Source organism: Chrysemys picta, chromosome 6, assembly GCF_011386835.1.
Source record: "Chrysemys picta bellii isolate R12L10 chromosome 6, ASM1138683v2, whole genome shotgun sequence".
Classification (NCBI taxonomy): Eukaryota; Metazoa; Chordata; order Testudines; family Emydidae; genus Chrysemys; species Chrysemys picta.
Window position 1 is genome coordinate 29689667 of NC_088796.1, and position 24644 is coordinate 29714310.

At 43.0% G+C, this 24644-nt stretch overlaps 2 protein-coding genes and 1 long non-coding RNA gene across 8 annotated transcripts in view; 2 read left to right on the forward strand and 1 right to left on the reverse strand.

The window, feature by feature from the left end:
- The window catches only part of ZNF131 (zinc finger protein 131), a 31382-nt gene extending 16613 nt beyond the window's left edge, over positions 1–14769 (forward strand). For all 6 annotated transcript variants that reach the window (XM_005282205.5, XM_065598889.1, XM_005282204.4 and 3 more), the window contains 2 exons: positions 5949–6079; positions 12973–14769. In XM_005282205.5, the coding sequence (XP_005282262.1) occupies positions 5949–6079; positions 12973–13641 (800 nt within the window). In that variant the 3' untranslated portion in view covers positions 13642–14769. The remainder of the gene's footprint in view (positions 1–5948; positions 6080–12972) is intronic.
- LOC112059573 (uncharacterized) lies at positions 13193–19615 on the reverse strand. The gene is made up of 3 exons (XR_002888877.3): positions 19483–19615; positions 16784–16885; positions 13193–13329 (listed from the first exon to the last, which is right to left on the reverse strand). It is a non-coding gene; the product is annotated as an uncharacterized LOC112059573 (long non-coding RNA).
- Positions 19616–19670: 55 nt separating this feature from the next.
- Positions 19671–24644, forward strand: part of NIM1K (NIM1 serine/threonine protein kinase) — a 79112-nt gene continuing 74138 nt past the window's right edge. Inside the window, exon 1 of the mRNA XM_005282202.3 lies at positions 19671–19803. The gene's annotated coding sequence lies outside the window, so the exon portion shown is untranslated. The remainder of the gene's footprint in view (positions 19804–24644) is intronic.

The window sequence follows — 24644 nt, forward strand, 5'->3', positions numbered from 1 at the left end:
AAAAAAATAGTTCCTGGAGAAGTACTAGAAGCTGACTTATTTTGCTTGCACTGTGGCATTGGTGGGCAACCTGCAGCCCACAGGCTGAACGCAGTCCATCAGGGTAATCCGCTGGTGGGCCGCGAAAGAGTGTTTACATTGACTGTCTGCAGGCACGGCCACCCGCAGCTCCCAGTGGCCGCGGTTTGCCATTACTGGCCAATAGCAGTTGTGGGAAGCGGCCGCCAGCACGTCCCTGTGGCCCACACCACTTCTCGCAGCTCCCATTGGCCGGGAACAGCGAACCGTGACCACTGGGAGCTGCGGGCGGCCATGCCTGCGGATGGTCGATGTAAACACTGTCCTGCGGCCCGCCAGTGGATTACCCTGACGGACCGCAGGTTGCCCACCACTGCTTTTTGCCGAAATAGATCGTATTCAGGGAAAGCTGGTGGAGAGGGCTAATGATTCTGTAACAAAGATTAGACTTCTTGAAGTACAATAATCAGTTTCTGTTTCTACTTCAGTAGTGAATCTATATAGTAGTCATAGCGCAAGGAGTACTCTGTCAAACTTGGGTAAGATTGTCCATAAAAGCATGTGGGGAAAACTGACAGTTCGTGAAAACTTCAATTAATATTCTTAGAAACTTTACTTTATAAATAGTGTCACGTATGTTTCTGAGAAATCCAAAATAACTGGGTTCACTGTAACTTTCCACTATCTAGACCTAATTTAAATATTAATGCAGTAACTTATTGGTTAAAGATGCATTCCTTTGTATTTTGTAATCTTAAACAAACAAAAAGTCAACGTGTATAGCTACTTGCTTGGGTCAGTTTCGTCCTGGCAATGGACAAAGATCAGGTGCTGACTCAAATCTCTCATTCAAAGGCAGCTGATAGCTGATTTGCTGAAGCTCAGTCTAGATGCAACTGAAGTATGCTTGTATGTTGGTTGAAGCAATAGAAAGAAATGACAGTTTGTCATATTTGCGGAAGTTTGGCCACTGTTTTTGTTACTGGGATTTTCAGCCCTGGGGGTCGTGTTGACTCCTTGCCTGCGCTTGGAGGTCCTGGTAGCAGCAATGAGCAAGAGCGCAGTTCTAGTTTCACTTGACAAGCAGGTTGCAAACTTTTTTGGGGAGGGGGGAGGCTTACGGGGCATCAGACTTCGCCACAGTTGTCCATGACTATGTCCTCTTGAGATTATTACTGCAATGTGCTGTACATAAGAATATACTTGAAAGAATGGGACGGCCCACTTATTGAGCGGTGGTTTGCTCCGGGCGCACGTGTAAATGAGTCCTGGATTCGATTGGTTTACAGATGAAGTTCAAAGTGTGGGTTTGGCCTGTTTTGATTTTGCTCTTGGTCTCCACTCTGGAACTTACTCTCCTTTCCTACATACGCTCCTGACATTGCTTCTGCAAAGCCCAGAATTGTTGACCTGCAAGACTGATGGCAATTTGCTGCCAGGGAACTGCAGTGGAACAGAGGTCCCTTGGTGCAGTCTTGGCACAGGGCCTAGGCATAGGTTATCCCTGACCCCCAACACATCCCCCTACAATCCATATAGCTCTTTGGGCTGAGGATGAATAATGTGCAGATTGTTGGGGTCTATTCCTTGTTTCTCTGGGGTTTCCAATCCTCCTGCAGAAAACACTATTTGGGCTAAAGTTCATGTGCCCATCTCTTTGTGTCCACTGCCATTCTTGTCCGATTAGAGATCCCGGGATTTGGATTGTATGTTGATGGTGAATAGACTCATAGACTTTAAGGTCAGAAGGGACCATTATGATCATCTGGTCTGACCCCCTGCATGCTGCAGGCCACAAAACCGTTCCTACCCTTTCCTTGACTCTGCTGATGAAGTCCCCAAATCCTGTGTCTTAGTGACTTCAATTGGCAGAGAACCCTCCTGCTAGAGATCCCTGCCCCATGCTGCGGAGGAAGGCGAAAAACCTCCAGGGCCTCAGCCAATCTACCCTGGAGGAAAATTCCTTCCCGACCCCAAATATGGCGATCAGTAAGACCCCGAGCATGTAGGCAAGAGTCTCCAGCCTGACCCTTGTTAGCCATTATACTGTTTACCTACCATTGCTTGGTATTCCTCAGCTAATATGTTTTACCATTAAACCATTCCCTCCATAAACTTGTCTAACTTAATCTTAAAACCAGACAGGTCCCTCACCCCCACCGTTTCCCTCGGAAGGCCGTTCCAATATTTCACCCCTCTGACGGTCAGAAACCTTCGTCTAATTTCAAGCCTAAACTTCCCCACGGCCAGTTTAGATTATAGATTCCAACAGTTCCTCTTAATGTTCATAGAAAATTAAAATTTTACTATTTAATATTTCACTATTTTTACTTAATGTTTTCCTTCTGATTGTTCTTATTTTTACTGTGGTTCTCAATCCCATTTTCAAAAGTGATTTAGGCACTCCCTGGGACTTGCGCTCCTAAGTCACGTAGGCACTTTTGAAAATGTTTGCCAAGTGACTGACGGCCATTTAAATTTCAGTCCTAGCTAGAGTAACTGCAAATGCTGTTGTACGTGTAAATGTCTTATCCTCTTTGGAATTTTACTGAACAATTTGTTTCAGATATTCTAGAATCATAGAAATGTAGGGCTGGAAGGGATCTTGAGAGGGTATCTAGTTCAGGGGTTCTCACACAAATATTTTGGGGGGCCCAGAGTGTGGCCACCAACTCCTGCTGGTGGCTGCTCTGACAATTAATTATTTTAGGAAAAACAAATAAATATCCACATATACCTGTCCAAATTATTGTGATGTATTTATGTATGGTGGTTGTTTTTTTTTGAAGACTCAATAATAACAACAATGTGCAGTTGCCTCTATTCTTTACTGGATCGAAACAGAATAGAAACACATAAGGTGGTTTGTCTTTTTTGTTGTTTTCTGTTGCTTTTTTTGGTTGCTTATTATTTTTAGACTTGCTAGCTTGTAAGTCTGCTTCTGTGAAAAGTGATACTTTTTATGTTAATATCACTTTTCACAGCTTCCCAGCAAGCTATTAAGTCTGTTGTGAAAAGTGATATTAACAAACATACAAATCTAACATTTCACAGCAGACTTATTCAGCCCCGGCAAGCCCGGGGATAAATTAAGCCCTGGATGGGGAGGTGGGTAGGGAGGCATTGGGGCGAGGGGTAATGGAGGGATGGATGGGAGGACGGGGGAGGCAGCAGGTGTCAGGGGCAATGGCGGGGTGAGCCTTGGCAAGCACCCGCCACCATGGGGCTGGGGTTGGGGGCCGAGCTGAGCCTGGGGCCCGAGCCCGAAACCCCGTGGCCAGATGCTGGGGCCCGAGCCTGAAGCCCCGCAACTAGATCCAGGGCTGAGCCCAAAGCCCTGTGGCAGGATCCCAGGGCTGGGGCCGAGCCCAAAGCCCTGCAGTCAGGAGACCGAGCCTGCCACCACACGGCTGAAGCCTGGGGACGGAGCAGGCAGCAGCGGCCAGATGAGATGGGGGATGGGGTGGTGAGCCTAGGGTTGGAGCCCACCACCACGTAGGCGAGGGATGGAACCTGAAACCCCACAGATGGAATCTGGGGCCCGCGGCAGAGTCTAAGTTCCCTGGCTCAGACAGGGAAGATTGGGAACTCGCCGTCTGCCTGCTCCTCCAGAGTTTGTGTCTCCAGGAGGAGGGCAGGGCTCAAAGCCCTGCTGGCAGCCCTGCGGGAGAGGCCACTGCTTCTTCCACACCCCCCAATCACCATCCAGGAGGCTTTGGCCACAAGAAAAACCCCTGGTGGCCACATGCAGTGGCCATATTTGAGAAATACTCTAGTTCATCCTCCAGCACTGAGGCAGGACCAAGTTAAACCTAAACCATCCTTGACAGGTGTTTGCCTAACCTATTCTTAAAAACTTCCAATGACAAAGATTCCACAACCTCCCTTGGAAGCCAGAATTTAACTATCCTTGTAGTCAGAATTTTTTCCCCCTAATATCTATCCTAAATCTCCTTTGCTACAGATAAAGTCCATTACTTCTCCAGGTCCACTAAAGATAGGACAAGAACAATTGATCACTGTCCTCTATATCAGTGTTTGTCAATGACCAGTCCATGGACCGGCACTGGTCCCTGAGATTTCCCTGACACAGTTTTGGAAGGCAGCAAGCCAGTGCTTGGTATCAAAAATGTTGAAAACCACTGCTCTGTATAACAGCTATCAACTTATTTGAAGACTGTTATCAGGTTCTCAGTCTTCTTTTCTCAGGTCTAAACATGCTCAGTTATTTTAGCCTTTCCTCATAGATCAGGTTTTCTAAACCTTTTATCATTTTTGTTGCCCTCCTCTGGATTCTCTCCAGTTTGTCCACATCTTTCCTAAAGGGTGGTGCCCAGAACTAGACACACTACTCCAGCTGCGGCCTTACCGCAGTAGAGTGGAACAATTACTTCCCGTGTCTTAGGTACGACTTTCCTATTAATACACCCCAGAATGATATTAGTCTTCTTCCAGCTGCGTCACATTGTTGGCTCATATTCAATTTGCATGCCACCATAAATCCCAGGTCCTTTTTAGCAGTACTGCTGCTAATTAATTATTCCCCAATTTGTATTTGTGCATTTGATTTTTCCTTCTAAGTGCAGTAATTTTCACTCCTCTTTATTGAATTTCATTTTGTTGATTTCATACCAATTCTCTATTTGTCAGGGTCGTTTTGAATTCTAATCCCATTCTCCAAAGTGCTAGCAACCCCTCTCATCTTGGTGTCATCTGCAGATTTTATAAACATACTCTCCACACCATTATACAACTCATGAATGAAAATATTGAATAGTCCTACCCCCAGGATAGACTCCTGCAGGACCCCACTAGATACATCCTTCCAGTTTGACCGTGAACTGTTGAAAACTAGACTTTTGTCAGCAAGTTTCATGGGTGGATTATCTACTGAGTTTCAGAAAATACCTTCTTATTTTAATTTTAAAATTTTCCACTTTTTAACTTCATTGCATGCATATAATTTCACTTCTGTATGACGACAGAGTCAAATAGGAGCTTCTGATTTTTACCTTCGTTGAGACTGATGTTCTTTATGTACCTCAATCCTAGCTTCTCTAATTATTTTTTTTTCCTTTTCATGCTGTGCAAGTCTCTAGTCATGTTTTTATTCACTGCTTCTCACTGGATTTTTTTTCTGCTGTATCTGGTTGAAAATGAGCTGACCAAACTGTATGTAGCATTGAAGGTTAGGATGACCCATTGTGGAATTTGTTGCTCTTGTTGTTTCCTTCTCCCCCTCTCCCCCCCCAAAAATGGTCTCTGCTGCCTGCTCAGTGTATCTTACGGTCTTATTTTCTGATTATCGCTGCATGTTGAGAGATGTCACTCAATGAACTGCCCATGACAGCACCTAGATCTCTTTCCTGGAAGGTTTCAACCAATTTGTTAGGAGGATCCATACTGACTTCATGTAACTCTAAAACAAAAAATAGTCTTCCCAGTTCTTGGTACATGATGAATATTTCTATATGTTAAACTGGACATGAATGAGTAATGCAGAGTTCTGTATGGTTATTAGTTCCAGTCAGTGCTTATATTTCATCTCAGCAAATCAAGATAATAGTTGAATGTAACCAAGCTCTTATCAAAAATTAGCTTTTCATGAAACTAAAGATTCCATTTAAAATGTAATCAGCAGTTCTGTCAAATTCATCACAACTCCTAGCTGTGGAAAAATTAATCTACTCAACCATTGTTTTCTTTGCCCTTTTGGTTTCTGTATAAAATGCATTCAGTGAAGTGGCTCTTTCTATTAGAACAATCCCAGTGACTGAAGGACTTATACCTTTAAAAGATTATATCCAAATCTTTAAATTATATTTACCAAGTTACTAAAATCTATATACACAAAACAAAAACAAAAAAACAACTCCAGTAGAATTGATTTGTTTTCCTATACCTCTATAAATTCTTATCTGTCTTAACAGGTGAAAAACCATTTGAATGTCCAAATTGCCATGAACGTTTTGCTAGAAATAGCACACTCAAATGTCATTTGACAGCCTGTCAATCCGGTGCTGGAGCTAAAAAGGGAAGAAAGAAGCTGTATGAATGTCAGGTATGTAATGGAAGCAACAGGAGGAGAGAGTCTTGGTGGGCGGGAGGGGAAATTTAAACTGTTGGGTGCCAAGTAATTTTATTTTTAAAATTACTACAATTGTTTAGTTTTAGAGAAGTAAGAAATGGTAGGAATTGTTTCTCTGACTGCCAACACAAGGGTGTGGCTCCCACTGTTTAGTCACAGGAGTTTTTACATACCTTAGTGGATACCATTATTAAGACCAAGACCAGCCATCACAGTTATTAACCATGGCTCTTTTATTATTAAAGAAGGGAAAAGAAAACATTAAATAACTCACATGACCGAACACAACTGATAAACTGGTTATTTCCATTACAATGTCTACAGTATGTCTCTCTGTAGAGACCTTTTAACAGAGATTATGTCCTTGAGAGTGAACCACTTCTGGGGGGGTGCTTTTTCTCTTAGTAAGTTAAGACCCAAGTATGTTGTTTCCCAGAACTGTTTTAAATCCATTCACTAGCATATCCTTAGATAGGCAAAATAATTTTATTTCAGGGCTGGCAGATTTTTTTTAATAATAAATAATCAGCCCATTCATAGTTGGAAAAGTAAGCAATCTTAACTACCGTATATACTCGATCATAAGCTGGTTCGTTTGTAAGCCGACCCCCCCAAGATGGATAAGTAAAAATGGAAAAATGGAAAATAAGCCGACCCTATAATTCAGGGGTCAGCAAACTTTGGCTCCTGGGCCATCAGGATAAGCCACTGGTGGGCCGAGATGGTTTGTTTACCTCGAGCGTCCCAGCGCACCAGCTGCTTACCCAGACGGGCCAGGACAGCAACTGGTGGGGAAATTTTTGTGGGGGGGAGAAGCTGGGAGTCAGGGGAGTAATCCCTGTGACCACCCCCCACATGACCCCACTCCTAGCCCAGGACCCCCACACTCTCCCCATCCCATCCCACCTTATTTGGGGAGGGCCAAGGGAGGATGTCTCTGACCTGGCTGGAGCTGCTCTGGCAGGCTGGGTAGTGCGGCCACAGCCTGCTCTGGCGGGCCAGACCGGGTGGCGCGGTCACCGCATGTTCCAGCGGGCTGGGCCGGGTGGCACGGCCGCAGCGTGCTCCGGCGGTATGGCTGCAGCCCGCTCTGGGAGCGGGGCCGAGCGGCACCGCTGCAGCCTGCCAGCCCCAGAGCTGCAGCTGCTTCGGAGGCTGGGGGGAGAGCAGCGTGGCCAGAAGCGGAGAGACTCTGGCCCTGCCTCCTCCTTTCTGGCTGTGCTGCCTCTCCTTGCTTCCTCTGTTGGGGGGAGGGGCTGTGTCCCACCTCTCCCTCTCTATACCCATTCATAAGCCGACCCCCTTCTCTAGTGGGTCCCTTTTTTTACTAAAAAAATTCGGCTTATGAACGAGTACATATATACGGTACATCCTAGGAAATAAAAAACAGTATTTAAATCAGTTACTTAGAATAAGCCATTTAAGGAGTTGTTTGAAAACAAGCCAATTATGAATATTAATGATCCTAAATCCAATTGAATCTCACTGTGTCATCTCCTATTCAGGAATACATGGTATAAACTTGATTAATGTGAGAAACTGCTAGTATTTTAAATTACAACAGCATTTCAGTATTCCAACAAAATCATCACAAGAGTTTTAAATTAAATCCTTTGACAGTCTTAGTTAACTTCCTCTCACCAATCCACGTTGAATTCTTGAATTCTTGGGGAGCTTTTCCTTGGGTTAGTTTCATCTTTACTCCTGAGGGCATTCTGCGCCAATAATTAAAAATTCTGCTCACAATATTTTAAAATTCTGCAAATTTTATTTGCCAAATAAATGTGGAGGCTCCAGCATGGCATTGGGGAGCACAGGCCACTGGCTGTACAGAGATGGGAGATCACCCTGCATCATCCCCCTGGGACACCTACTCAGTGGTGAGGCTGCACCCAACCCTGACACAGCGCAAGGACCAGGCCTACCCCAGAAACACCCCAGGGCCCTGCCCTTCTGTGCCAGGTGCACCAGGTGTGGGCAGGCAGGTTCAGCAAGGCAGCCCCTCCACATTTGGATCCTTAGTGTGGAGAGATTCAGGTGTGGGTTGAGAGGGTTCTGTGTGTAGCAATCTGGGTGCAGACAGCTCCGTGATATGGGGAGAATCTGAATGCACAGGGGCTTGTTGAGGGGTTCTGGATGCAATGGTAATGGGACTCTGCAGGGGGGTCCTGGCGAAGCTGGTTTGGGCTCAGCGAGGGGGGTCTGGCTGTGAGGGGGATGAAGCTCGGCAGGGAGTCTGGGTGTGGTGGGCTCAGAGGGGTGGGTCCAGATCCAGGGAAGTGGGGCTCAATGGGGTGGGGATCCAGGTGCAGCTGGTTGGGACTTGGTGGGGTGGGGATTTGGGTCCAGGTGCAGGAGAGTGGGCTCATCAGGGGGGCTTCGAAGTGCGGGGGATTGAGGCTCAGCAGGAGGGTCTGGGTATGAGGGGGTCTGGATGGATGGGGGAACAGCTCCCTGTACGGGGATCCTGCAGGTGAGGAGCGATGGGCACAGGAAGTGGACAGGGGGAATTTGCAGAACTTCCTGCTGCTGGGGGAGAAATCTAGGGGTGGGTCTGACCGGCCCCAGATGCTGTGCAGGGGAAGAGGAAGTCCTGTCCTCCCCAGCCCTGCTGGGAATAGTAGCTGAGCCTGGCACAGGGTAGGAGCTGGGTCTTCCCCAGTCCTGGCCCCAGCCCCCCAGTGATTTATCTCTCTGACATCTGCTCTGGACACCCGGAACACGCTGCTGGGGAGGGTCGCATGACTGCTCTTGTGGCTTCTCTTTGCTTCCCCAACAGAGTCATTTTTCTGAGGGGAGGCAAAGAAATCAGCTGGGGACATAAATTCTGCCCATGCGCAGTGGCGCATAATTCCCCCAGGAGTATGTCTTGAATCTTCTCTGTTTTTCTTATCTGTGGGTGGCAACTTGCTTGTGGTACGGTGCTGTGCTTGAGTAGGGTAACCGGGGGGGGTGTAAGGGCTGCTCACTTCTGAGTGTTTGGAGCACTTTGAAGTGCTCTTCTTTCTATTTCTACAAAATTATAGTAGAAAACTCCTCTTCTGGGCTTGTTTAGATTCAAGGTTGGTTGCTGTCACCCTTTGATTGGCTTGATGCATTAATTAATGGCTTAGGTGACACATTCAGCTCCTGTATATGCAATGTTTCTTTAATTGCCTTTGTTCTTCTTGTGGTGGAAAAAGTCAGGTCACTTTTTTAAAATTTAGTTTTGTCTTTCTTTTCATTCAGTCCATTTTCGCAAAAAAAATTTCAATTTTTTTTTAAGAATTAGCCTGGAATTAAAATTCTATTTTCAAAATGTCCAAATACTTCTGTTCTTTGTATACAAGGTTTTAGTTCTCAAAACAGACTTTTAAAATTAAATAACTTTTATAATATCTAGAACTTGAGTGTTGATCCTATATGACAATTTTTGGAATGATTATTTTCTTTTCCTGCGTTAGGTGAGGGCTTGCTTGTGCACTGCCATAAATTAATTCCCTAATAATATAAAAATTCTATACTTAAATGGTTTCTTACATTAGCAATTAATTTAGCATCAAATAACCTTGCTCTATTTCTATAGAAAACATCTTACTATTCTACTCCTGGTGGAATTCTGCGCCAAAAAAATAAAAATTCTTTCCACAATATTTTAAAATTCTGCAAAATTCTGCATATTTTATTTGTCAAAATAACACAATATAATCACACCAGTTTCAATTATTTTTGGTCATTTATTTCAAAATATCTGTCAGCAAGTATGTCTGCAACAATACAGACAACAAAAAAGATTCAGGAAATGTTTTTTGACAAATTGATTCCTTACTAGCCATATTAATACAGAACTCTGAGTAATAATTTATTTAAACTACAATACAGAGCCATAGTTCCCACACCCCTCAGAAGCAGTGCAAAGGCTTGGGGGAGTCAGGGGTAACGGAGGGAAGTAAATTGCTGGGAAGGAGCCTGGGTGTGAACTTGGAGGGCTGTTGGGTATGGGTGGGAAAAGCACGGAACAGGTTTTTTGGGGGAAGTGGGGAGAGATTGTTAGGGAGCTTCCCCGATGCAGACCCTGGCTGATCTCTAACCTCTCCCATTCAGTCAGGCACATCTGCCCCTGTCCCCATGTGTCTCTGTGCCCTCACCCAGCCACTCCCCTGTCCCTATGTAGCTCTGCACCCCTCCCCCATCACCATGCGTCTCTGGGCCCTCCTCCAGCCACTCCACTGTCCCTATGTAGCTCTGTCCCACCACCACCTGTCCCCATCTGAATCTGCATTTCCCTCCCTCCATGGCCCTGTGCCTCCGCTCCCATCCAGCCCCTTCCCATGTCTGTCCTCTCCCACTAGCCCTTATGAGCCCCTGTCTGATACACCCCCCCACACACACACAGTCCCTGTCTCCTGACCTGACCTGACAAGCGCTGTGAAGGCAGCCCTCTCTCTTCCCTCGCTGGCGAGGAGCTGCAACTTTGTTCTATCCCCACTGCACCCTCTGGTGGGCAAAAGGCGGAACTGCAGCAACATTTTGGCAGATGCTTTTTTTCTGTGCAAAAAATTAGAAATCTGCAGGGCTCATTAAATGTGCGCACGCGCAGTGGCACAAATTTCCCCCAGGAGTACTATTCATATAACGATGATATCAGGCAGTTATTGTATGAAAACTTTCGTTCAAATAAAAAAAGATGCTTATGCCATCATAGGAAATAACGAAGGCTTTTATCTTTTAAGTGGAATAATGAGTTGGAAGTATTTAGTATTTTCTATAAAACACTTCCTACTATACATGTTCTCCAGGTTTAAAGAGTGGAGACTTTAGTGTGTTTACAAAAGAAATCAGTTTCATTAAGGCTGTTTCTTGAATACTTTGTGAGAGTTTAAACTCAGGTTTTTCTTTGAAAAGAGAGGTGAGGATTGCTGATACAGGCTCATTTTATAACCTAGATTTATGGCTCTTATAACACACCTTTTTACAATTAGGTTTCTTCCTAAAAGTGTTTTTGAGGTTTGTCTGCTTGATGTTTGCTTGTCCTTGAGAGAGAGAAGCAGAAACCTTTGATTAGGTTTAACATTTGGTAATATGCCTACCTAAATGTATGCATTTGTTGTATTTCCAATCATCCTGGCTGTAACATTCTAGTAGCTATAGTTTAATGTTTAGTAAATGTGCAAACCAACTTTGTAACAACCTAATAAAAATAAGTTTTATAATAAATTTATTAATATTTTTGCATCGATATTGAGTTCTCTCCCCCCCAGTCTGAAAATGGTCACCTGATTCGTGAGTTGACTGAGCTCAGAAGGTGGGGAAGGAAATGAGAAAGGGGTAGCGGATCTCCAAGAAGTACTGCAAGTAAAATGGATACAGGTGTCATGTTCAGAGTTCTGTCATGAAACTAACTGAAAAACCAAAAAATCCACTATATAGCATCAGTTGACACTCCAATGATTCATCAGTAGAGTTGAAACCTTTAGATCTACTGCACAGACCTCTGCCTCTTGAACAAATGGAATAACTGATAGCAGAAGTAGTAGGTTGTCATCCTCTTATATAGACCAGCACGAGATAGGGATGGGACACTTTGCCAGTGTGTTTCACAGATATTTGCTGATAACGGAGGAATGGTGAGACTCAAGAATCTTGAATTCCTTTCCAGGCTCTGGAGGGGAGTATGTTCTGACACGCACAGATTCTTCTGCCTGTTCCCTTCCCCAAACGTGACATCTTTTCCATCTCTTCCTCACCTCTGGCTCCTGTCTCATTCTCTTTCCCTACCTAGTCCCAGTCTCTGCCTCTCAAATTTCTCCTAGTTTCCTTGCCCAGCCAGTCCCAGTTGAGAGGATAGAGCATGCTCAGATGCCCTGGCGATGGTGCATGTGCAGTCTGGTCAGTTTTAGCAGCTGTGAGAGGCTTGCGTGTGCTCAGTGAGGATAGAAGCTTCTTTGATTTTAGCCATTAAAATGAAGCCTTTACTGACCATTGGTGAACTGTGACTTTTTTTCACAGTCTTACAACTTAGCCAACTTTGGGCAGATTTTCATGAGGATGACAAAAGGCACATCCTTGACACGCAGGCCACCCCCTGCCAAATTTCAGGTCCCTGCTCCAAAGTGTGGGGGTGATAGAACTTCACAAAGAAAAGGTCATTAGAATTTTTAAACCTGGGCAAAACAACGTACTTTTCCCTAGCTGCATTCTTGGAAACAGCTGAACCACTTTAGCTGAAATTTTCCAAAAAAGTCAACCAGTGACAACTACCCGGCATGGAAAATTTCAGCCCAAATGGTTAAAGTTTGGCAAAGTTATGAGCAACTGAAAACAGGATCTTATGATGCAAAGTGTTGGACAACCTTAATAACGCTGCCAGCCCTGCCTGTAATATCAGTTTAGAAAAAGTGCAACATGCTCACTCTGTTTGGTAACTTTCGCATATAACATTTGTACATATCATTTCTTCATGCAGTATTATAAAACAGATAGCCAGAGCTCTAACATAAGATCTTTGAAGGGGGAGGTGGGATTCAATATAAGAATTGTACATTTTTGTTAAACTGAGGAACATTAAAAACACAGTACCAATCCATAAATCCCAAGGTTGTCTGCATCTTTATGTATATGCACAAGGCCAGAATTAGAGAGTCACTGTCAACTTGAAATATAATCACTTAAAAAAAAATTCAGGTACTAGACCTAACCCCAAGTTCTACCAGTTTTTGTTTTTAACAACTTGGATTTTTTTGGCTGATGTCCACGTAACTTGTTCAATCATAATAGCAAGAAACTACATGGTAACAATCTGTAAACTTAATCCAGAATATACAGTGTACTTTGCTTTATCAGATTTTTATTAGCATTATTTAACATATTACATCTTGTTGTTTCAGGTATGTAATAGTGTATTTAACAGCTGGGATCAATTTAAAGATCACTTGGTAATACACACAGGAGACAAACCCAACCATTGTACCTTATGTGATTTGTGGTTTATGCAAGGCAGCGAACTGAGAAGGCATCTCAAAGACATTCATAACATTTCAGAACGAATAGTGACAGAGGAGGTTCTTCCAGTGGAAGACGTGGAAACTGAACCAGTGACATCAATGACTATTATAGAACAAGTGGAGCAAGTCCATGTACTACCAGTAATTCAGGTACAAGTGGATCCAGCACAAGTAACTGTGGAACAGGTGCATCCGGATCTGATTCAAGATAATCACGTGAAAGGCACACAGATGGACGATCTGCAAGAACAGGTACAGATTAGTTACGTAGAAGTGGAACACATTCAGACTGAACAAGGTGCTGATGTACAGATGGAGGAGCTACATGTTGAACATGTAAATCAGATACAAATGGAAGAGGTACAGGCAGAACTTATAGATGAAACAGATCTAGAACAAGTGGAGTCTGAAAACATTAATCAGGGAGAGTTAGAAGAGAGCGAAACTGGTGAAATAGGTGATGTGGAGACCGTTAAAGAAGATCATGAACAAGCTGAAGATTTAAAAACTCAACAAATAGTGGACACACAAGATGAGCAAGTGGATGATTAGGACAAATGACTGTACTGTGCAGGTTTAGAGATGAAATACCAAATTATTTTTGTTAAAATTCTACGTTAATTTTTGTACCAACTGTGGTCGGCTCTCCAGCATCGCTGTCCTTAGGAAACCAGAAGGTGGACCAAATTTAGGATATTTCTTATACAATTAAAATCATCCTATTGTACTTTAAAAAGAACTTTTCCCCTTTCATGTAATGCCATGGAGCAAAAACTATCCCAGAGATCAGCAGCTTTATGAGAAGTGTAATAGTTGGTTGAATAGACTGTGTCATTTGCCCCATGTGTGTGCAATTGTTGTCACTGAGAGACTCCCCCTCCTCCCCCATTTACAAGCCCTTGATATATACTTCCAGAGGAAAAGGGATGGGTGGTGGGGTGTGAGTGAGTGAGAGAGATGGCAAAATGCTAGAATATGGGGATTCTAATGTATGCGTCGATATTTAAAGACAGTTGGACCCACTTAGAAAACACACAGATGTTTGTCATCCAGCAGCAGTTCCTTTATAATAGCAGCAATTCTCAATATACTTTTTCCTAATATGAACAGCCTTCTTTCAGCCCACTTTGAAAATGCCAGACTGATGGTAACAAGTATTGTCACTAAAGTTCTTGGAGTGCAAAAAGTCTTGTGCCTTTTCAGAATTGACTAAACTTCCACAAAGCTCCTAGAATGTTTAAGAAGCTAGTGCAGTAAAAGGCAATGTAGATAATGCTATAGTGCTTTATATTTTTGCTTATAATTGTCAGCTACCAATTCTTGCTTTAAATTTAGATGGGGGTAGAACGGAACAAATTACACATTGTGACGATTGTTGAAAGGGCCACTTACAATAGGAAAAAATCAGCTGAATCCATGGTAAATGAAGCGGCTGAAAGATTGTACCATCTTACCACTTCAAATTAAAAATGAATGCATTTAAAAACAGAGAAAATGTGTGTATGATATATCAGGTTCCTGTTTTAAAATGAAATTTTCTCTGACACTTGACATAAAGATCTTGTGCTAAAAAAGAATTAAAGCCATAGGTATGAGTGCTAAACTGTGGATTTAAAAGTAGGAGTGTAAATATTTTAATCAGTATTATTGAACAATAAAACAATACCAACCATGAAAAAACTGTGACATTACTTGCTTCAGTCACTATATATTAGGAAACAAGTGTTTTAGTTTGAGTACTTGTACAGTACAATATATACAGCAGGTAACAATGCAATTCAGTTTAGCTCCAATGTAAAACATTCCCTCTCTTTGCAGTGTAATAAATAACTGGGCTAGATTGTGATCTTGGTAATGACAGTGGAGTTAGTGCAGATCCACTTTGACAGAATAACCCATTACTACACATGGAACTTCATTAAAGGATGTTGGCTTGACTTTTCAAAGGTGGTGGGTACTTTCAGCTACCAATGACTTTAGTGAGATTTGGCACTTCTGAAAATCAGTCCACTTTTTCTCATATCTGAAAACGAAAACTTATACAGATAATTTCTCACAGAATTCTAGCAATCCTGCAGACCCCAGACCTATCTTGTTCATTTTCCTGAAAGTGCAGAATTATTCCCTCTAGTATGCTCTGAAATGCTTTATCTAGTCTCAGTCTAATGCTTGCTATCTGCTACCATTTCCCTTGAGTGAATATTCCACAGTAAACAGGGATATATTTAAGGTTCTGAAACATAACTTGAGACAACATATAGTGGGTGCGCTCTTTCTATTTATGCTGCTTTATACCCCTAACATTATAATTGTCTCTCTTTTTTAAAAAACAGGAGATAATCAGTGGGGTTGTGTAGATATAACTGAGGGCAGAACTTGGCTTATTGCTCTTCACAAAAGAGTAGAAAAAGGAGTCAAACAAGTGTTAATCTCCAATTTAGGGTTTCTGTCAAATCACTGCAATCAGCTTCCATTAATTTTTAACTGAAAGTAAGTCATTGATTTTTCTAATGTAAATATTAGGAATATTAAATCTTAGAAACATTAAATAGGTAAGCAGTTAAAACAATCTTCAGAAGTAATCTTTTTGTCAGGATTTATTAAAATACATTGGTGCAGGAGCTTTTAAAATTATTTTCTAGTAACCGCCAGAAAAAAATATATACAGTAAAGAGACAAAAATGAATATTTATAATGGCAGCCTAAATGTTGATTTGTTTGGTAGATATTTGTGCTAGTTCCCGTGACCATGTAAAAATGGCAAAGTGTTATATATGATCAGCATGTGCAATGTAAGGAGTCTCCTAGTACTGCTAACATGAATTGTTTGTTTTTAATTAATGACTGTAGTAGAGAAGTTTGAAATGAAACTAAAATGAATTCAGGTAAATTGTTGTTCCAGTGTAGATTCAAAAGGTGTACTAGTATCCAGCAGTGAATTTTGGAGAAAGAGCCTGCATAGGTAAGAGTTGTAGGGAGCGGTTTGTCATACACAGAATGTAACACTAAGTCCAGAGGTAGATTCTCCATGAGAGAGTGTAGTGTGTATCTACCCTGTAGCAGGCATCCGCTGAACTCCCACTAGCAGCAGATAGTTTACTAATTTACAGAAATCAAAGGCTGGTCTTGCATGATTTTGTAGGATGTGTAAAAATGACCAGGGCTGCTATCACTTCCCCAGGTCATATGATGCCACCTACCTATATCCTTCACTCACTCCTGCTCTCTAGACCCACATTGCTCTCATTCTTGTTTATCCCCCAGCATATGCTCTTTGCTAATCAACATGCTCCTCCACAGGATAGGGAGCAGATCTCCAGTGGGACACCCTGAAATACCTGATTCAGTGGTGGTGAAAGCAGTGCTCTAGTAATAGAGGCAAGAATCAGGGGGGAAGAAGAAAGGGACTGGTTTGGGTGGGGAAAATTTGAGTGGATAAATGTACAGAACAAAGGGTACTCCTACTTACATTTTTCCATAATATAAGAACAAAGAAGATGCATGAAATAAAGGCAGCTAATTTTCAAATTAAGGAAAGTAAATACACTTATGTAATGCATAACCAGTATGGGGAATGGATTAGTACTAGAGCTGAGTTAAAGAACCTAGTAGAATTCAAGAAAAAAATTGACATTAATTTGGAATAACAGACCACAGTCATATTAGGCTAAAACAAAAATTAAAGATGTATAACCTCATCCTGTAGATCAAAAACTGGTAATTGAGGGGAATAGGAGAAAGTTCACTTGAGGGAAGGTAATCCATCACATCCCTCTGTCAGGTTTCTTGTATCCTCCTGCAAAGTTACAAAATATCTGTCAAGTAGATGGACTACAGTGTGACCCAGTATGGCAATTTGTGTTACTACGTAGGGACAAAGGGAAGATGGGAGAAGAGAGAGATGTCAAGAAAAAAATCTTCAGAGGTGCCTACCTCAGCTTAAAACTCCAGTGATATCCCCCACGCCCCTCAACAAAATTTAACATACATTCTCCACCCCTTCTTTCTGTTGTATCTATGTAATTAAAGATTATTGTAACGCAGAAGCACAAGGAGTCTGAATGAAGATTACACAGGCAACCTGTATTTTTTTAACTTTTGGGGGCTTGACTTTGCATCCTTGATGTTCTTTTAATGTAGGGTTTCAGTTTGGTGGTTTTTTTTTTGTTTTGTTTTATGTAACTTCCTGGGTTTTTAACAAAGCAAATAGAAATTCAATCATAGTAACATGATTCTGTGGCAGGGTTGGAACCTTGAGTTCCACCGTACAGACCACGGCCTGGTGAGATAAGAGTAATGCTAGCAGCAGTAGGCTATTATCCTCTGTGTGGGCCAGTCACTAGAGGGCAATGAGAGCAACATTTTCCCACCAAGTTTCACAATTGTTTGTTGACAGCAGAGGAATGTTGAGACTCAGGAAAGCTGGGTTCCAGATCAGTTCTGAAGGCAGTGTATTCTAGTGGTTACAGACTCTTCTGCCCCTCTCCCTCCACCCTGTCCTTCCCACACCCACAGCTGTCCTGTTTGGTAGGACAAATCGGGGCAACTGCTCCAGGCCCTTTGCTTTGGGTGGCCCCATGGGCCAGTGCGATTGGACGGCACAGTGGGTCCTGGAAGAGACGAATCCATCGCTTCTGCCCTGGGCCCCGCGCTCCCGTAGGGATGGCCCTGCCCACACTCTATCTAGCTTTTTGGCCCAGCCTTCACCACAACCCTACTCCCAGGAAAGGCTCCTCACAGCTCTGAATTCCAGTCAGGCTGTTTTCTTGCAGCCTGGGCTCAGCAGATTAGCAGTGGGAGCACAGGAGAATGAAAGCAGAGGAATTCTATTATTGTGCCCAGTGCTATAGCAGTGCTTGGCTGTTAGGAGGAGCAATTCCAGGATAACTCCTAACTCCTGCAGCCGTAGGATGGAGTAAACTGAGCACAGATTGAATCCTCTGAGTATTAAGTCTGAGCATGCGTGAATTGAAATTTTCACAGGGTCATAACTTGACCAAATGTGGGAGGATTTTCCTGGGCACGGCAAAAGAGCCAACCCTGACGCCAGCGCGCACACATCCCTGCTCTCCCACATCACAACCGCATGTCAAGTCCCTGCTCCAAAGGATGGAGGCAGCAGGCCTTCTCAACAAACTATGAGAATTTTTCTAATATAGCAAAACTATTTTTTCCCCAACATTGTTCTGAGAAACAGCTGGCCTGTTTTTGTTGAAATTTTCCAAAAATTTCAGTGTGAGACAGACACTAAGCATGAGATTCTAAACAGACAGGAGACTGGTGTATTGTTCTTTTCTTTTAACCCCAAAGCTTAACACTTTTATGAGCAACTGAAAACAAGGTCTGAGAAGGTGTTGGACAACTTTAACTGAAAGCATCACTACCTGCTTCACCTATAGTATATACGCTCCCACCATTTATAGAGCCTCAGTGAGCAACCTGGGCTTAAAACTGCAGCAGATACCTGTTACCAGAACTCCTAAAGCTATGCTAGGGCATATGCCTTTGGGGTAGGAAGCAGAAAAGAATGATAGATTTACAAGACTTCTGCAACGTAAACCAACCACTCTTTTGTGGGTGCTGTCTAAACCCTCTATTGTATTGTAAACACAAAGTGAACTACATGCACCTGTAACTATGTGATTTGTAGCCCTAGTCAGTAGTGCAAGAATCCTGATTTTGCATACAATGCAAGTGTGAGTGCCAATTTTGTAAACTCAAGTTGTACCCATGAAAACGAGGCCACAATTTTGAAAAAAATTCTCTTTGCCTGAGTTTCCTTATCTATAAAATGGGGCTAATACCTATTTATCCATGTTAAGGGATTGTTGCCAGGATGAATTAATTTTTTTAATGAAAAGTGTTATTTATTATTAGACTGTTGGGGTGTTTTGGGTTCCCCGAATCAACCCAAAACTGATCTTTAGTCGTAGTCCCTGAAACTCTTGATGAAGCCCACTGAGTTAAATGAATGCAGTACCATGACTACCGTGTTTCCCCTTGCCTAGAAAGAGTTGCCTATGTAATGTAAAGAGAGCGAGCGGAGCTGTCCAAGGTTGTAAAGGAAAACAGCGGCTCGCTGGCTAATTGCATTGTAGTTTTTTAAAGCACCTGTTTCCCCCACCCCCTGAGTAGCGCTGCCCAGATGCCCCTGATCTTGGTCCTCCTTGAGTCCAACGCGTTTCACCAGCTGCCAGCCGGGGCTCCCCGCGCGGCGAGCGCCCTGCAGTCGCCAGGCGGGCTGTGTGGTATGCTCCTAACCCATCTCGCCGCTCCTGGGCTTGGCTAGGTCCGCCTCCCGCAGCCCGGGGGCCGCCTCCCGCTGCCGCCAATCAAAGCCGAAGGGCGCTTCCCACCGCGGAGCGGGTGCAAAGGCGGCTGGCTCCCCGCTACCTTGGCAGCGGTGCTGCTGCACGGTGCCCCCCCGGGCTCCGCTTCGCCATGTCCCGCGCGCGGCCCTCGGCCTTCCCCGGGGGCTGCCGCTCGAGAAGCTAGCCCAGCCTTCCGCTGCCCCGGCGGCCCGCCCTCCCCAGGGCCCTGCCCCCTGCCGCCCAGAGCTCCTCCCGCCAGCCCTTGTCCCTCGCAGCTCTGGTCCCCTCCCTCCCCGCGGCGCGCGAGCAGCCTGGTGCCCCCGCCCGGCAGGGGGCTGCAATGAGTGCCCCGCGCGGAGCCCCGCCTGGGGCAGCCCTGCAGCCTGGCAGCCTCTCTCCGCAGGTAAGGTGACCGGGGGCAGCGCTCCATTAACCTGGGATGAGAAGGGAGGATGGGTGGAGCAGCCCCCCAAGTGCAGGGAAGGTGAGGGGGCGGGAGGCTGGAGAAGAATGGGTGTGTAGGAGGGGTGCTGGGGCGTATCTGTAAATGGAGGGGCTGGATAGGTTTGGGGTAGAGGCAGCAAAGGCTGTGGGGGAGGTAAGGGGATGCGTGGGGAGATGTTGGGATATAGGAGGTGTAGAGGATTTGGAAGGGTGTGGGGAGAGACTGAATGGAGAGTTTATGCACACCCTGCAAAACTTTCAGATGTATTTCAAACAGTCCATTGTTATGTGTTAGCATATTGAGATGTAATTAATAAAATAAAAAGTTTGCTGCCCTTAGGATGCCCAGACATCCCAATATTAGGGGCTTTGTCTTATATAGGCAGCTATACCCCGGAAAAACAAAGTGTCCGGATTTTTCACACTTGCTATCTGGTCACCCTAGCTGCCCTTATGGGGCTTGCTGATGTCCTTGCCTCTAGTATCCCTGGCTGCAGCATGTTCCACAGCCTGTATAACAAGCCAAGCATGCCTAGCGTTTGTGGAGTCAGAGGGAGACCAGGTAGCCTCTTTCAATGGACCAATTTCTGTTGGTGAGAGAGACAAGCTTTCGAGCATACACGGAGCTCTTCTTCAGGTCATTTGTGAAGTCATGTTTTTCCTACGGAAAACTTAAAGGAGACTGTTGGCCTGATATTGCTTTAGTTCTACAAAGCATTTTTGAGATGTTTATTCATCTGCAGTCTAGGGCCCACTTGTTCTGGTGGAGTGTGGCGGCTGCTTTGCACTGTCCCATCAGTACAAAGCAGCCTAAAGCTCGCAGAGCCAACCCAGGTGGGAGGATGGAATATCTCCCTAGCATAGGGGGAAATCTCTGATGGCCTAGAGCTGGCATAGTTGCTGCTGTCCTGTCCTCCTTCCCTGATGCTGACATCAAGGGCATGATCAAGGTTTTCTTACCCCCCTCCGACTCCCGCTGCAGTATGGGATCCGTAGAGTAGTTATGGACTCCCCCAATAGATAACAAAGGGTCTGAACCAGCACACAGCCAGCCTAGTATTGGAGGAGCGCAAAGGCCACCTTTTGCATGTCCTCCTCCTGAGCTGAGCTGTGTCCCTCTCAGACATAGTTGAGGATCTGGGCCTATAAATGTATCAAAGAAGAAAAGTGTGTTTATGTTGTAGCAGCGGGTGGCTGCAATCATTATAGTAGAGTTCTTTAATCGTTTCCATTCTCAACCTCTGTCTTCATCTTACACCTTTCTATAAGTTCCACCTTTTCGGCTGAAATATCAGGGCATCGCCTCTGCCCCCCATTGATTTTCTGTGCAAAATATTTGAGCAAAAACAGTTCAGCTGTATTTGAAAATGAGAATGAAAATACTACTTTCCTCACTATTAAAATGGAACAGTACTACATTTGGAACCTGCATCTGAAATGTGACATGCAAATAGACCCGCTTGAGGAGAAATGCCTTTGGGTGTTCCTGGGAATTTGGTTTTGATCAAAAATTGTTTTTTCATGTGACTGAGTTAAAACCCTTTTAAGGTCACATTCTGCTCAGGCACACATTGGCTGTTTCTTGAGTGTTGGCTTTTCCTTTGCTAATCTTGTAAAATGAACATTTGAGGAAGCGGGCTATGTGTTCTGCATGGCTAACTTAGCTGCCTATTGAAAAGAAATCTGTACATAAACCAAGGAAGGAGCTCCACATTATCCCTTTCTCCAGCTACTTGTGCAATGCCTTGCTAAAGTGCACCATAAGGGAGTGAGCTGCTATGGTCCCTCGCAGCTTTCCCCCTGGAGTAGGATCCTGTCAACAGGACTTGGAACTCTGCTGGACAAGCACTTTCTTGCGAGAGCCTCCCATTCCCACAGTCTCCTCACTATGTCTCATAGAGTTCCTGTGACAGTGGCAAAGGACGGCTTCTGTGAGCCATATAAGGGGCACTGGATGAATCCTTGCTCTGCCATACCTTAAGGTCTCTCCATCTGACAAAGGCATAAGGTTCCTTGAATATGCAAGAGAGGGGCTCTCCCAAGGTGTATGGGACGGACTGTTCCAGCAGGCTTCTGCTAACTTGTTTCAGATAATGGATTTTACCCACATTATTGTCAGTTTTCATTGACCCAATAGAGCTAGTCAGTTTTGAAAATCCTGGCCACAATACATTAGTGTTTATGAAAATATGAATGTAAATACCATAGAAATAAGAGAAAGTATCTTATACAAGGTTTAAGTCAATAATGACATAGAGCAGGATTATGAGAATGAAGCTAATGAAAGAAGAATGAAAAACAATTGCAAGATAATATCTGTGAGAATCTACAGTTGGAGGGAAAATGGCACTGTGTATTGTCTGTGATGCAGTATATGATTTAATTACAGATTATACTGTAATGCGTACAAGGGGACAGTAACTTTAGAGTGCTTAATCGTGAATCTTTAATGGTCTAACATGGTATTTTTTGTATGTAATAGCAATCCTTCCCCCTATGTTTCTATTTTAATTTTCTTAGTCGTATAAAATAACTTAGGGGGTGAACCAAAGCTCCTTGAAATGATTGGAAAGATTCCCGTTCACTTCAATAGGCATTGGATCAACTTCCTTTTGTCTGTTCATCTGGAGACTCTGGACAATGGAAATACTTTGTTGTTTTAGTAGTTGTTTGGTGCTGTCACAAAAAAAAAAGAAAGATCTGGAGTAAAACCTTTTTTCTAAAGGGTACCTAACAATTTTATGTCAAATTTCTAATGACTCACATAAGACTAATACCTTACTCCACAAGTAGTCCTGCTGATTAAATGGAACTATTTTATGCAATAAGGTGGCACTCTAGTTCTCAGATTTTTCTTTCACAACTCTGAGGTTGTGTTATGAATCCTCCTTGTTAGGCGGAGCAGAATTAAAAGTAAATATTGTCTAAAACAAACTGAACAAAAATATCTTTCCCTTTGCCCTATGCCAACCTAAGTTTTAAAAAAAAAATGCTGCAAATAATCTGACCATGGGTACTTAAAAAAATCTGTACAATATATTCCCACATGCTGTGCTTAACTTTAGAATCCAGTACTATAATCTATAATAAACACATTTCTAGGTTGCTCAGTTTTCATCTACAATCTAAGTATTTTGGGGTAGCATTCCTTTATCTCTTATAGAATTACTGATCTTTGGCCCCTGTAAACCAGATAAAATGATTGTTCTCCTGACAAGATTTGCCTCTTCTGTTTCTGCAAGGTGACTAGTATATACATTTCCTTTGTATTACAGTACATGATATCATAATGAAATATTTCTACATTTTTCATTTGTATCCACATTTATCTATTTATAATGGTTATACTGTCTCTGCTTGAGGCTTTATCCAGCACTTCAATTCCCTTCCTCCTTCCTTTCCCCTGACATTTTCTGAGTTACAGAACAATTTAGGAGATTGGCCAATCGCATTCAGAGCATCGCTTCATTTACAATTGACATTCTGAAGAGACATCTAAGCAGTGTTCTTTGACTGTGGCTTATACTTTGCTTTTACTGTTGTTCATATGGAGAAAAAGAAAGTGCACCCAAATCTCTTCAAGCTATCTGTGATGTAATATTCCAGAGAGTGGACAGAATCATTTTTGGATGTTTTTCTACTTTTTTAAATATTGATTTCAATTACAACACAGAATACAAAGTGTACAGTGCTCACTTCATATTATTATTTCTGATTACAAATATTTGCACTGTAAAAAGGATAAAAGAAATAGTATTTTTCAATTCACCTCATACAAGTAACATAGTGCAATCTCTTGTATCGTGAAAGTGCAGCTTACAAATGTAGAATTATTATTATTATTTTTACAAAGCTGCACTTAGAAACAAAACAATGTAAATCTTTAGAGCCTACAAGTCCACTCAGTCCTACTTTTTGTTCAACCAATCACTAAGACAAATGAGTTTGTTTACATTTACGGGAGATAATGCTGCTTGCTTCTTATTGACAATGTCACCTGAAAGTGAGAACAGGCATTCACATGACACTGTTGTAGCCGGTGTTGCAAAGTATTTACTTGCCAGATATGCTAAACATTTGTATGCCCCTTGATGCTTTGACTTGTAGGCTCTAAAGTTTTACATTGTTTTGTTTTTGAGTGCATTGTTTTGTTTTTGAGTTATGTAACAAAAAAAATTCTACATTTGTAAGTTGCACTTTCATGATAAAGAGATTGCACTACAGTACTTGTATGACGTTTATTGAAAAATACTATTTGTTTTGTTGATCTTTTTTTCAGTGCAAATATTTGTAATCTGAAATAATAATATAAAGTGAGCACTGAACACTTTGTATTCTGTGTTGTAATAGAAATCAATACATTTGAAAATGTAGAAAAACATCCTGATTAGATTTATAAAATGATAAGAGCCTGTCTGAATGCTCTATTTCAAAATACGAATAATCTCATGGAAGTGAATTATAAATATACATTTCAAATAATAACCAAAGATCTCTTTCCTTCCAGTGTTGCTCTTCTCACTGATTGTTAATTGCAATGCATTTGCAAGTACTTTGCTATTTATTAAGGTGTAAAGGGGGCTAGAGATTATACCTATCTAGGTATCTGAAATAAAATCATCCTAAGTATGTCAGTGCTGGTGATAAATCCTGTTAAAGATACATGGAGACAGACTTGTTGAGAGAGGATTAGCAGGATACATTTTCTATTGGTTGTCGTGACAACCATGACTCCATGCAGCTGTAAAGCGGCATGTTAATCCATGCAGGTTAATCTAGTTTCAAGATTAGCTCATCAAT